Source organism: Caretta caretta, chromosome 1 (genome assembly GCF_965140235.1).
Source record: "Caretta caretta isolate rCarCar2 chromosome 1, rCarCar1.hap1, whole genome shotgun sequence".
Lineage (NCBI taxonomy): Eukaryota > Metazoa > Chordata > Testudines > Cheloniidae > Caretta > Caretta caretta.
In genome coordinates this window covers 327474792-327487516 of record NC_134206.1, presented here as the reverse complement: position 1 = coordinate 327487516, position 12725 = coordinate 327474792, and the positions used below count along the sequence as shown (strand labels likewise).

Genomic DNA, 12725 nt, shown 5'->3' with positions numbered 1-12725 from the left:
GCTGATTAGAACACCTGCAGCCAATCAAGAAGCTGCTAGAATCAATTAAGGCAGGCTAATCAGGGCACCTGGGTTTTAAAAAGGAGCTCACTTCAGTTTGTGGTGTGCGTGTGAGGAGCTGGGAGCAAGAAGCACTAGGAGCTGAGAGTGAGAACGAGGACTGAGGAGTACAAGCATTATCAGACACCAGGAGGAAGGTCCTATGGTGAGGATAAAGACGGTGTTGGGAGGAGGCCATGGGGAAGTAGCCCAGGGAGTTGTAGCTGTCACACAGCTGTTCCAAGAGGCACTCTAGACAGCTGCATTCCACAGGGCCCTGGGCTGGAACCTGGAGTAGAGGGTGGGCCCGGGTTCCCCCCAAACCTCCCAACTCCTGGTCAGACACAGGAGGAGTCGACCTGGACTGTGGGTTCAGAGAAACGGCCAAGCTGAGGGCTGCCATGAAGCTCCAAGGCGAGCAAATCTGCCAATAAGCACAAGACCTACCAAGGTAGAACAGGAACTTTGTCACAGCAGATATCTGCAGATTTGCATGGCTCTACTAAGTGGTCCACAGCCCCTATTTAAACCCAGCACAGGAACAGGAAGTCGACCTTGCAACTAAGATCCACCTTGCTCTGGACCATGTGCCTTGTGCTCTCTTGCTCCTGCTCCCCTGGCTTGACTTCCTGGTATCCCAACCTGGCCTGGCTCTGGCTACTGAGCTGTGATTCTGCTCTCAAGTTGATCTCCTGGTAACCTGACCCTGCCTGCCTCCTGACAGTCGACTCTCTGTTTGCCCTCTGTCTCAGACTTTGACTTCCTAGTATCTGACACGGCCTGATTTCTGACTCCTGCTTTGACCAGGTTCCGGTTGTGACAGGTGGCATCTCAGTCTCTACTGTTCTCTGCCAGTGGCCTACAATAGTTTAGTCTCCTCAGAACCAAAATGTTTTAGTCTAACCCAAGTTATTGGGCTCAACACAGGTGTACATGGGTGAAATTTGATGGCCTGTAAGATACAGGAGGTCAGACTAGATGTTCTTATAGTCCCATCTGTCTTTAAACTCTGTGAAAACAAAGCAACAAGCAAATACAGTAAAACGCAAGCCACCACAGACTAGGGATCAACCCCATCCTCAAAGCTGGGATAGGGAGTCTTGCCTTCCCCCATGCACTGTCCTATCCCTGTCGCTTCAGCAGCCCTTCTTATAGCCCTTCTCCTGATCACATGTGCCAAGGGAAGCCAGAGTTTAACCCCTTGTGCACTGCAGACTATGCGGAGCCCCACCACAACAGTATGCTTATCTCCATCTTACAGATGGATCAACTGAAGAACAGAGAGAGTAAGTGACTTGAACAAGCTCAAACTTAGTGTCAGAGATGTGAAAAGAACCCAGAACTCTTGCCTTGCAGTCCTTGCTCTTACTACACAATGCTTATTTTAACGTAGAGAACCCAGTTTCTTTCCCCTAACGCACACAATAATAAAAAACAAAAACATTACTAAAACATGAAGTAAGAGCATGTAGTTCTAAACTCTGGTGAACTGAATTGCTATAAAGTGACACAGGAAGGCATGCTGGGTGTAAAATCTATATTATTTAAGAGTTTAAATTACGATAGTAAAAAGTGAAGAAAATTGCTGAATAATAATCAAGGCAGCTTACAGAGTACAGACAACTTATATTCTGTTGAATAAAAGGACCTGAGGAATCACGAAGCCTCATTCTGAAATAGCTCAGGTGGTTTATAAGCAAACCAAACAAACAAACAAACATTACATCGGCGTAGGACAGAATATACTCTGAAACTGTCAACCATACACCAGTATATATGGCTGCGAAAGGGTAAGAGGAGTGGGGGGAAAATGGTTCTTTAAATGTTTTCCCAAACTTGCATCCCATCAGTTAAGTAATTGGAAAGCACAGAGACAGAACTATTAGCATCATGCCATTTTACCAATTCTCTGGGATTGACTTTGGGATCTCGCTATATGAGAGATCCCTAGTAGACACTTGTACACCCTTCCTTTCCTATCTTTTCATCATCCCAAATTCTACCATAATTTGCAGTGAGTACAAAGAATGTCAAATAGAAAAGTCTTTTTGTGACAATTCTATCAGTTAAGAGAAAACCACATTTTGTTTCCCACTAAACTCAAAATCTTCAATATCCTGAAGAACATTAGGTTGGTTTCTCGATCTCCAGAAACCCTCAAGCACAAATATTGAGGAAAATTATCAGATACCACCTAGATCCCCCAATCTCAAACTTGTACCAAGATGATGATCGTTCCACGGCATCAGGCAACTCCTGAAGCCTCTAAATGTAGATCTATTCTAGGACTTGCCTTATATATACCGTCAGCAGAATAACTTACTAAGAAGAGTACGAACCTATGCTGTCTAAAAAGATCTCTGGTAAATTAAGAGGAGTTGTCAACATTGCTAGATGAAAGGAATTCAGCTGCAATCTCAAGGATTCTAAGGAGAACCTAAATTAAGCAAAGAAGTTCTAGTTTAAAAGAATTTACTGCCTTTACATATTGAAAGAATTTTTAACAGAGGTCTTTCCCTAGAGTGACAGTTTAGGATCATATATTTAAAGGATCCAAAAATCCTGATTTGAATATCTATGGTCAGAAAGCACCTTTCCCACTACCATCATCCATTCTTCCACCCAGCCTTGGCTGATGAAATATAGAACACCTAAACTGTAAGCTTTCTTGAAACCTAGTCCACATCTTCGAATGTGTTTTGTACAGTCCTTAGCACAACTGGGCCCCAATTCCGACTAAATCTCTGGGGACTATCAGAACAGATGTATTAAACAATAATACCGCAGTACGCAGCTAGGACTAGAGTTAGCCAATATTTAATCCCCAGCAGTGCCTCAATGTTGCATGCTAGATCAGGACAGAATCCTAGAAAACATCAAGAAGCCAAAAGATTGTATTTCCAACTGATCCGGCATTTAACGTCAGAACATGGACAATCCAATCCTATGGTCAGCCTCGTCATCCCAAGGAGAACTCACAATGGGAGTTTAAGTAATCAGAAACAGATGGCATAGATTATTCCTACACCTAACCTCATACTGATATAGAACAGTTCCACTTCTTGCCTTGTCTCAGGCCAATTCCCAGCTTTTTCACATACCAAGCTCTAATGGAATAATTATGTCCACTGGAGGCCCTCTGCCTTTGGAACAGGTTATTAGTCTATATACATTAGGGGGCAAATGGAGGAAACTTAGACGTAATGTGAACTGTAGAACATACATGCAATCCCTCCGCTGACTGCCTATGCTTGATTTCTGTTTTCTTCTTTGGTATGTTTAATTTCTAAACTCTTCCCAAACATTTTTCCGAAAAAAGATGGAGTAGGCGGAGAAAAAGAAATATTTTAAAATGTTAGAGGTAAGTTTCATTCCTGAAGATTGGGACCAAAAGAAATTAAGATACAATCTCCATCCTGACACAAACCAATTTGTTTGATCGTCTCTCACTAGTCCACTTTCTGATGCATATTTTTTGCTCTTTCCCCTGGGTTTTTTTCCCCAACTCCACTCAAGTTTATATTCTACGATCCCCTTTTGAAAACATCCTCTACTTCCCTACCACTTTCCTTCCTTCGCTTCCAACAAGAACAGAATCCTTTCTAATGGAATCATCATTTTCATTTTATGCACAGCGCAGATGTTAAGAGTAAAACTGACTAGACCTTCCATGAATTTTACTCTAGTGCTACTGTGGTCCCGTTCTGAGCGAAAATGCTGGATACTTGTAATCCTGAACCCAATTTAATCCTTCCCCTGATACCTATCTCCCCACTCTATCCTTTCAGCACTCTAGCTCCAAATGTAGTCACCAAGTCTGAGCCCAGAGACTGGGCATGTGTGATGCTGATCCAGAGAAACCCAGACTTTAACATAGATACATAGATTATAACTTGTTTTGCTATAATGAATTTTATACTCAGCTATCCTGTTGTACAGAGATAAACTGGAAACTGGTAGTGAAGAGACAATGTAAGACAGACACAGCAGTCATCAAGTTCAAACTGGAACATTAAAATCTGTTGAACTGGGAAAGTGTAAATTGACTATGACATCCAGCTTAACCTTTGACCCTTTCACTTTGTATGGAGTTACACTGAATCTAAACTTCTATCTGGAGAGCCACCAGATATAGACTGAAACACCTTGAACCAAATTCATCCCTGGTCCAAAGTCAGAAAAGTTAAATCAGGATGTCTTGATCCCATACAGCCAATAATTGCTTACATAAGACATTAAGAACGGCCATACTTGGTCAGACCAAGGGTCCATCTAGCCCAGTATCCTGTCTTCCGACAGTGGCCAATGCAGGTGCCCCAGAGGAAATGAACAGGTAATCATCAAGTGATCCATTCCTTGTCAGCCATTCCCAGCTTCTGGCAATGCTTCTGTATAACAGATCTCAATACACATACAGTGTAGCAAAGCACACATCTCTTTCTAAGTTAAAGATTTATGTACATAAGAAAATACACTCCTATTTTATACATCATGTGAATTCACATACGAAAAAGAGTAAGTGAAAATATTTGATGTACATAACATATTTAAAATCAATTACAGGTTATTATGGAAATGGTGATCTTTTAGCATCAACTTTATAGTCAAATAATTACAGCTTAGTGAATATTTCACAACAAATAAGTGATCCATTGATTTTGCCTCATATTGTACATAGACTATCCACAAGCAAATCCTCATTTCTTCAAATTCGTTAGTCAATTCTAAGTATAAATTCCAAACAGTGCTCCAAGTCTTTGATAGTCACTATTTGAGCTATGTTGATTAGTTGTGATTTGTCAGATAACTCACATGATACTGCTTCCTGATTAAATGAGTAATCAAGCTTTTCTGGCACAAATAATTATCCATGCAAATTTCATTTTCCTGTGAATACTTGAGCATGTAACTTGGAAATCCACTTTCCACAAACATACTTACCAGTAAAACACAAACACATTCACAAAAAGTAAACATAAAGGGGACACGATCATGGCCAAAGCAAGTTCATTTGCAAATATGAGCAAATATTCATGATTTTTTCCCCTCCTCACTATTCTCTCACTATACAAATAATAAAACAAGGGGCAGTATACAATGCGGTCTTTTGTAAGTCTCTAGTTTTTATTTGTTTTTTTTAAAACATGGCCTCATTGCACCTTTTCCACTACAGAAATTATATAATAGGTCCAGATTGTTGGACTCTTACTCTCAATGGTGAGCACTTACTCCCACAAGTAGCTCCACTGACCTGAATGGAACTATTTTATGTAACTGCTTACCACTGAAAGAGGTATGTAAACTGGGCCATAATGAGTGAGGTAGCAGTCTTTAATGGTGTGCTATCATACCACCAACAAATGATCCATCATGGATTATGGACCCTTTCAAATATTCTTTCCTCATCTATCTCATGTGTGCAAATGGGAATAAAAACCCTACTAGTTTTTATATGGTTTTATTTTTTCTCATTGATAAGAGGAACTTAGTCAACATCTGATGAGTGCTTTATGGAGTAAAAACTAAGTAGCTAAGCAATCTCCTGCTAAGCAACTATTTCAATTACTTAAAATATAAAAATTTTAAAATGTACATTTGGTATTTATCATCATGACAAAAGCCATATACTACAAAAAAGCAAATTTGATAAACTAAGATTTCTGGATTTTTTCAACGTTTAAAAATAATTTACTATCATTCAATAAATATTATCATAACTCACATGAAGTCTCAGATTTTTGTAAAGTCCTGTTTATAACTAGGGCCCTACCAAATTAACAGCCATGAAAAATGCATCATGGACCATGAAATCTGGTCTCCCTCTGTGAATACTGGAGTTTAGTGTGCTTTTACCCTATACTATACAGATTTCATGGGGGAGACCAGTGTTTATCATATGGGGGGGCCTGACCCAAAGGGGAGTTTCAGGGGGTCATGGTATTGCCACCCTTACTTCTGCACTGCCCTCAGAGCTGGGCAGCCGGAGAGTAGCAGATGTTGGCCAGGCACCCAGCTCTGAGGGCAGCACCATGACCAGCAGTGCAGAAATAAGGATGGCAACACCATACCATACCATACTACCCTTACTTCTGTGCTACTGCCTTCAGAGCGGGGCAGCCACAGAGTGGTGGCTGCTGGTCAAGGACCCAGCTCGGCAGGCAGCAGCTCAGAAGGGTGGCAATATCATACCATGCCATCCTTACTTCTGCACTGCTGCTGGCTGCGGCTCTGCCTTCAGAGCTGGGCTCAAGGCCAGCAGCCGCCGCTCTCCAGCTGCCCAGCTCTGAAGCCAACGCTGCCCCCGCAGTGCAGAAGTAAGGGTAGCAGTACCGCAACCACCCCACCCCCAACAATAACCTTGCGGCCCCCCCCTACAATTACAACACCGTAAGATTTCAGATTTAAATTGCTGAAATCATGAAATCTGTGATATTTAAAATCCTACGACTGTGAAATTGACCAAAATAGACTGTGAATTTGGTAGGGCCCTATTTATAACCTAGCTTTATACCTTGGTAGTCTGTGATATAAGGAAGTTAACTGAATTGTATAAGGTCACAAAGAAAATCAAGTTGGGTTTGAACTGAAGACCTTCCAGGTCCATAAGCCTTTGCCATAACAAAAACACTGTCATACCATGCAATAGCTGTTGTATATGTGAGATCAGAATACATCCACAAGTACTGTTGCAAATACACGGGCAATGAGTTCTGTACATCTGACTTGAGCGCTCAGATTTTTCCCACCTTTAGCAAGGGGAGTGAAGGCTCATTCATGATTTACAAAGGGTACTCAAACACAATGATGGCTATGATATAACAATTTACATTAACAGACTGATTAAATGAGCAAGATAAAAATATTTCAACTCATACTAATTTATTCAAGTGGATTAAAAGTCCTGCAAGTTGCTACCTGAAAGCAGTAACAGATTTCTGAAGTATGGTAAATACAAATTTACATTAATAATCATCTGATTTGAAACACAGAATAAGTTATAAGGTTTGTCTGGAAAAGAAACATTGTCTCTAGTTTTCATTTAAGTTGCCAACAATGTTGCCATTGTCACAGAATTAATGTCAATGTGATAAAAATCTAGTTAACATAATTCTGTAACATATATACTCTAAATATACACATTGTTACAATTAGGGCTGTTGATTAATCGCAGTTACCTCACATGACTAACTCAAAAAAATTAATCGCAATTTAAAGAATTAATCGCGATTAATCGCAGTTTTAAATCGCACTGTTAAACAACAGAATACCAATTAAAATGTATTAAATATTTGGGATTTTTTTCTACATTTTCACATATATTTTATTCTGTGTTGTAACTGAAATCAAAGTGTATATTATTTTTTATTACAAATATTTGCACTGTAAAAATGATAAATAGTATTTTTCAATTCACCTCATACAAGTACTGTATTGCAATCTCTTTATCATGAAAGTGCAACTTACAAATGTAGATTTTTTTTTTTGGTTACATAACTGCACTCAAAAACAAAATAATGTAGAACTTTAGAGTGTACAAGTCCACTCAGTCCTACTTCTTGTTCAGTCAATTGCTAAGACAAACAAGTTTGTTTACATTTGCAGGAGATAATGCTGCCTGCTTCTTGTTTACAATATCACCTAAAAGTGAGAACAGGCATTTGCATGGCACCTTTGTAGCCGGCATTGCAAGGTACTTTTGCACCAGATATGCTAAACATTTGTATGCTCCTTCATGCTTTGGCCACCATTCCAGAGGACATACTTCCATGCTGATGACGCTCCTTAAAAAAATAATGCGTTAATTAAATTTCTGACTGAACTCCTTGCGGGAGAACTGTACGTCCCCAGCTCTGTTTTATCCGCATTCTGCATATATTTCATGTTATAGCAGTCTTGGATCATGACTCAGCACATGTTGTTCATTTTAAGAACACTTTCACTGCAGATTTCACAAAACGCAAAGAAGGTACCAATGTGAGATTTCTAAAGATAGCTACAGCACTCGACCCAAGGTTTAAGAATTTGAAGTGCCTTTCAGAATCTGATAGGGACGAGTTGTGGAGCATGCTTTCATAAGTCTTAAAAGAGCAACATTCCGATGCAGGAACTAGAGAACCCAAATCACCAAAAAAGAAAATCAACCTTCTGCTGGTTGGATCTGAAAATGAACATGCATTGGTCTGCACTGCTTTGGACTGTTATTGAGCAGAACCCATCATCATGGAAGCATGTCCACTGGAATGGTGATTGAAGCATGAAGGGACATATAAATCTTTAGCGCATCTAGCACGTAAATATCTTGCAATGCCGGCTACAACAGGGCCATGCAAACACCTGTTTTCGCTTTCAGGTGACATTGTAAACAATAAGTGGGCAGCATTAATTGCACTGTAAAGTGGGCAGCATTATCTCCTGCAAATGTAACAAACTTGTTTGTCTGAGCGGCTGGCTGAACAAGAAGTCGGACTGAGTAGACTTGTAGGCTCTAACATTTTACATTGTTTTATTTTTGAATGTAGTTTTTGTACATAATTCTACATCTGTAAGTTCAACTTTCATGATAAAGGGATTGTACCACAGTACTTGTATTAAGTGAACTGAAAAATACTATTTCTTTTGTTTTTTTACAGTGCAAATACTTGTAATCAAAAACAAATATAAAATGAGCACTGTACACTTTGTATTCTGTGTTGTAATTGAAATCAATATATTTGAAAATGTAGAAAACATCCAAAAATATTTAAATAAATGGTATTCTATTATTGTTTAACAGTGCAATTAATCGCGCAATTAATCACAAATTAATTTTTTTAATCGCTTGACAGCCCTAGTTACAATACTCGAGTATCCCTTATTAATAATCTGAGCTCTCTCAATGTTAGTATGTTATGTAAAGTTTCACTACGGTGGGCCTGCTTCTTATGAACCAATTTCACATCAAGTGTATTTTTTGGTGGTGATCAGGCTATGAGTTTATAAAATCTTATTCACACTGTAACAAACTAAAATAATTTCTTCAGTATAAAGTCACCCTCAAAATCTGCCAAATACTAATTCACTAATTTCATTATACCATAGCCAAGTGTTATTTTAGCAAATCCTGTCACAAACAAATCTGTCAATCTGAGTGCCTGCAGCCACACTAAAGTGGTTTCTTTTACCAATTTGCAGGCTTCTTGGCATATTTGGAAATGCCGGTACATTGAAATTTACTTGTGTGTTCACATTCATAGCACCTGGAAACTTGATATTTCAAACAGCAGTCTTATGCCCAGTATTTCTCAAACCACTCACTGGATTTGATTTCAGGTTATATACATTCGTTGGCCTTAATAAAATGTAACACTGTGAATTATCCATTTAGCCATCTGTAACCACACTCACCACATGACAATCTGAAACCAAAATGCAACTTGAGCTAATATGAACTCATTTAAATATTACCACAAACCAATTTTTTCAGCAAAAGTGAAAAACAGCCTATCCTGTTGTCTTTGCAGTTGCTAATAACTTTTAGAATTAAGCTGCTTGAAGTTGGTACCCAGATGCATGCATGTGTGTACTTCCATACCGAAATGAAGGGACTGTCGTAACAAAAAGGATAGAGACTTTCAGAAAGAAATCCAATATGAAGTGTCACATGATCCTTTGACTTAAAATGGTCTTTTATCCTTTAACATGTAACATTTATGCACACACCCATTATATTTATACTTTAAAAGAAGTTGACACATAGTGACAATCGCTTGTATGGACTCAAGCCTGATAAGCATTCTTCATGGTTACCCAGCACAACAATTCACATGATATTATGATACCTTGTTAAGACCATGCCACACTCACTCAAAACCACTACGACACAGGCAGGTAAAAGTGTGCCAGTGGTTTGCACTTACCTTCTTTATTAAGCCTCATAACCTCCCTGCTTTTTCCACCCTCTTTTCCAGTCTCTTCTAGATCTACACCTGCAGAAGAGAAGAGAAGTCAAGAGAGGGTCAAAGGAGATGTGTTTATTGGGGAGGGGAAGGAGTTAACAGTGTGTATGTGTTTAACAGTAAAAACCCAACTATCACCGTCACAGCACCTGCCTTGGAGTACCGGTGCCGGCCTCCCCAGGCAACAGCGTCCTCCTGCCCCCCTCCCATGCAAGCGCATCTTCTCTTCCACCACTCTCCCCCATGCAACCGCAACCTCCTGCCCCCAGCCCCCTCCGAGCAGCAGCATCCTCCTGCCTCCCCAGCCCCCCTCCCACGCCGCGGCATCCCCCGGCGCCTCCAGCCTCCCAAGCAAGAGCATCCTCCGCCTGCCCCTCACCCCCTGCAGCTGGCCCAGCAGAGGTACCCAATACAGTGCCGGCAGCAGGCACCGCGTACCCAGCGCCTCCCCACACGCATGGGGACGGAGAGCTGTGCAGTGGGCGTGTGGGGGAGAAGGCAGCCCCTAGTGCGGCGGGGGGACAGCGGAGCCTCGGGCCTCCCCGCTGCCCCCATCACCCCGGGCGGCGAGCCCCGTCCCCCTCCTCCATGTGGGTGTCCAGGGGGAGGGGAGCAGCATGGGGAGCCCCGGGCAGGGCTCCGTGTCTGGTGCTGCCCTTACTGTGCGGGAGGGCGGCGCAGTACGCGTGCGAGGGGGCGGCCTCCCGGACCCAGGCGGCCCAGGGCTGGCCCAGGAACGCCTCGGGACTGGGCACGGGCCGCTCCAGGGCCGCCATGGCGCCGCTCCTGCTCCTGCCTTCTTGTTGCTTTTCCCGTTTCCTTCGGCACCAGCAGCGAGCGAGCGAGCGAGCCAGCCACGGGATTCGAGAACGCCGCACGTCATCCTCGGGACGTTCCGCCGCCCACACGGGGGTAGTGTCAGCCCCTGCTCCCTATCAGATCGGGCTCCCCGCCTCGCACCGCGCATGCCCGGCGCAGCCGAGCCTGCGCTCTGGCCACCGCGAAGCCTCTGCCTCTGCCCGGAGCCTGCCTGAGCCAGAGCGGGCATTGGGGAGGGGGACGCGCGAGGCAGCCGCGGGAGCCGGGCGCGGGGCAGGGGGGGACGCCCGGCGTGGAAGGGCCACGTGCAGCCCAGGGGCGGGGGAAGCCGGAGTCCCCGGGGAGGGGCGGGGGGGCTGCTGGGTTCGGTGGGAGCAGCGGGCGCTAGGGGCTGCGTGGGTGAACCGCGGGCTGCAGGGGGCCCCTGCCGTCCCCTCGTTTGTCGGCGCTGCGGGGAGGGCGTCTGTAAAGGGCAAGCCTGGAAATAGAGACAGCGGGGTGACCGACACACGGCACGGGGGAGAAGGCTGAGGAGACACGGCTGAGAGGCATTATCAGGCAGGGAGCAGGAGGCTTTCTTAAATAAAGCGCCCAAAGCAGTGCCCTCCCGCCTGAGTATCTGCTGCAACAAGGCTCAGAAACGTGCTCAAGGGACACATCGCTCAACCTGGACATGGCAAAGGATTCAGGTCCCCACGGCCGTGTCTTCACTGAGTTTTTCCCCGCGAACTTCCCCACAGGCTCTGAGCATCTAGCGCCAGGGGTTAGAGCTGCACCAATGTTGTGACAATGGCTGAATGTGCCCAGGGAAGATGCAGTCTACATGGAAAACATAAAACATTCGTTCATGTTTTGTGTAGACTGTGTTAATGTGTTTAATAAATGCATGTGAAAAACACTGTTTTGTGACTACAAGTGTCATATTGGTATCTCCGAATGACAGCCATCTACTACTACACAAAAACTTTGGATTTCAATTAATAGGGGGTGGGAGGGTGTTGAGGACTTTTAATCACATAGCTTTGCATAGACCAAACTATAACAACAATACTACTGTCACCACTGTTTTGGTGAGTGTAAGTGCTAGGCAGTGCTAAGTTTGAATTCATGCCTCTTATATTTTTGTTGTTTTTGAATGTATTGTTTTTAGGTCTTGTCTACACTACACAGCTTTGCTAAGAAAAGTCAACTTTTGTTGACAAAACAGTGGAGTTATACACACTACAATGCTCCTCCCACTGATTTAACTCTCCTGCTACGCCAAAAAAATAAAATGACCTGAACAAGAGGCGTAAAACTTTTTGTGACAAAGTTAGATCAACGCAGTGTCAGTGTAGATGCTGCGCTTGCTTCTGTCGCCCTAGTTAGCCTCCCGGAAGTGTCCCACAATGCCCATCATGACCACTGTCAGCACTTTGAACTCCATTGCCCTGAATGTACACAGGCATTCGCCCCTCCCCTGTTTAAAGACTGAGGAATTTTTGAAATTCTTCTTCATTTGCTCAGCATGGACAGTTCGTACAGCATCTTCCCAGCTGACCATGCCAGCTTTCTGCAGTAGATGCACTCCCGCATGGAATACACTGGAGCTGTTGGATTTGCTGCGTCTGTGGGGAGGGGAGGCTGTGCAGTTGCAGCTTCGCTCCAGCCGGAGGAACTTTGATACCTACAGGCAGATTGCTAATGGCATGCAGGAGAAGGGGCACAAAAGGAACATGCAGCAGTCCCATGCTAAGATCAAGGAGCTGAGGCAGGCATACCAGAAGACAAGGGAGGCCAACTGTTGCTCTGGTGCGGCACTGAAGACATGTCGCTTCTACAAGGAGCTGCACGCCATCTTCAGTGGCAATGCTACCTCGACCATCAAGAGCCCTGTGGATATGTAGGGGGGATTAGAAGCAGTGGTCAGCAGAGTCAAGGCCGAGGACAAAG

General features: G+C 43.4%; 1 protein-coding gene across 5 annotated transcripts in view; it reads right to left on the bottom strand.

The window, feature by feature from the left end:
- ATXN7L1 (ataxin 7 like 1) overlaps positions 1 to 10898 on the bottom strand; it is a 204244-nt gene extending 193346 nt beyond the window's left edge. For 2 of the 5 annotated variants that reach the window (XM_048836359.2, XM_048836360.2), the window contains exon 1: positions 9936 to 9977. Coding sequence is in view for 3 of the 5 variants with exons in the window: in XM_048836355.2 (XP_048692312.1) it covers positions 9936 to 10004; positions 10636 to 10750 (184 nt within the window). In the remaining 2 variants the exon portion in view is untranslated. Of the gene's footprint in view, positions 1 to 9935; positions 10005 to 10635 lie in introns of those variants that run through there. The other 3 variants (XM_048836355.2, XM_048836356.2, XM_048836358.2) reach the window with 3 other exon arrangements.
- Between the last annotated feature and the right edge of the window lie 1827 nt (positions 10899 to 12725).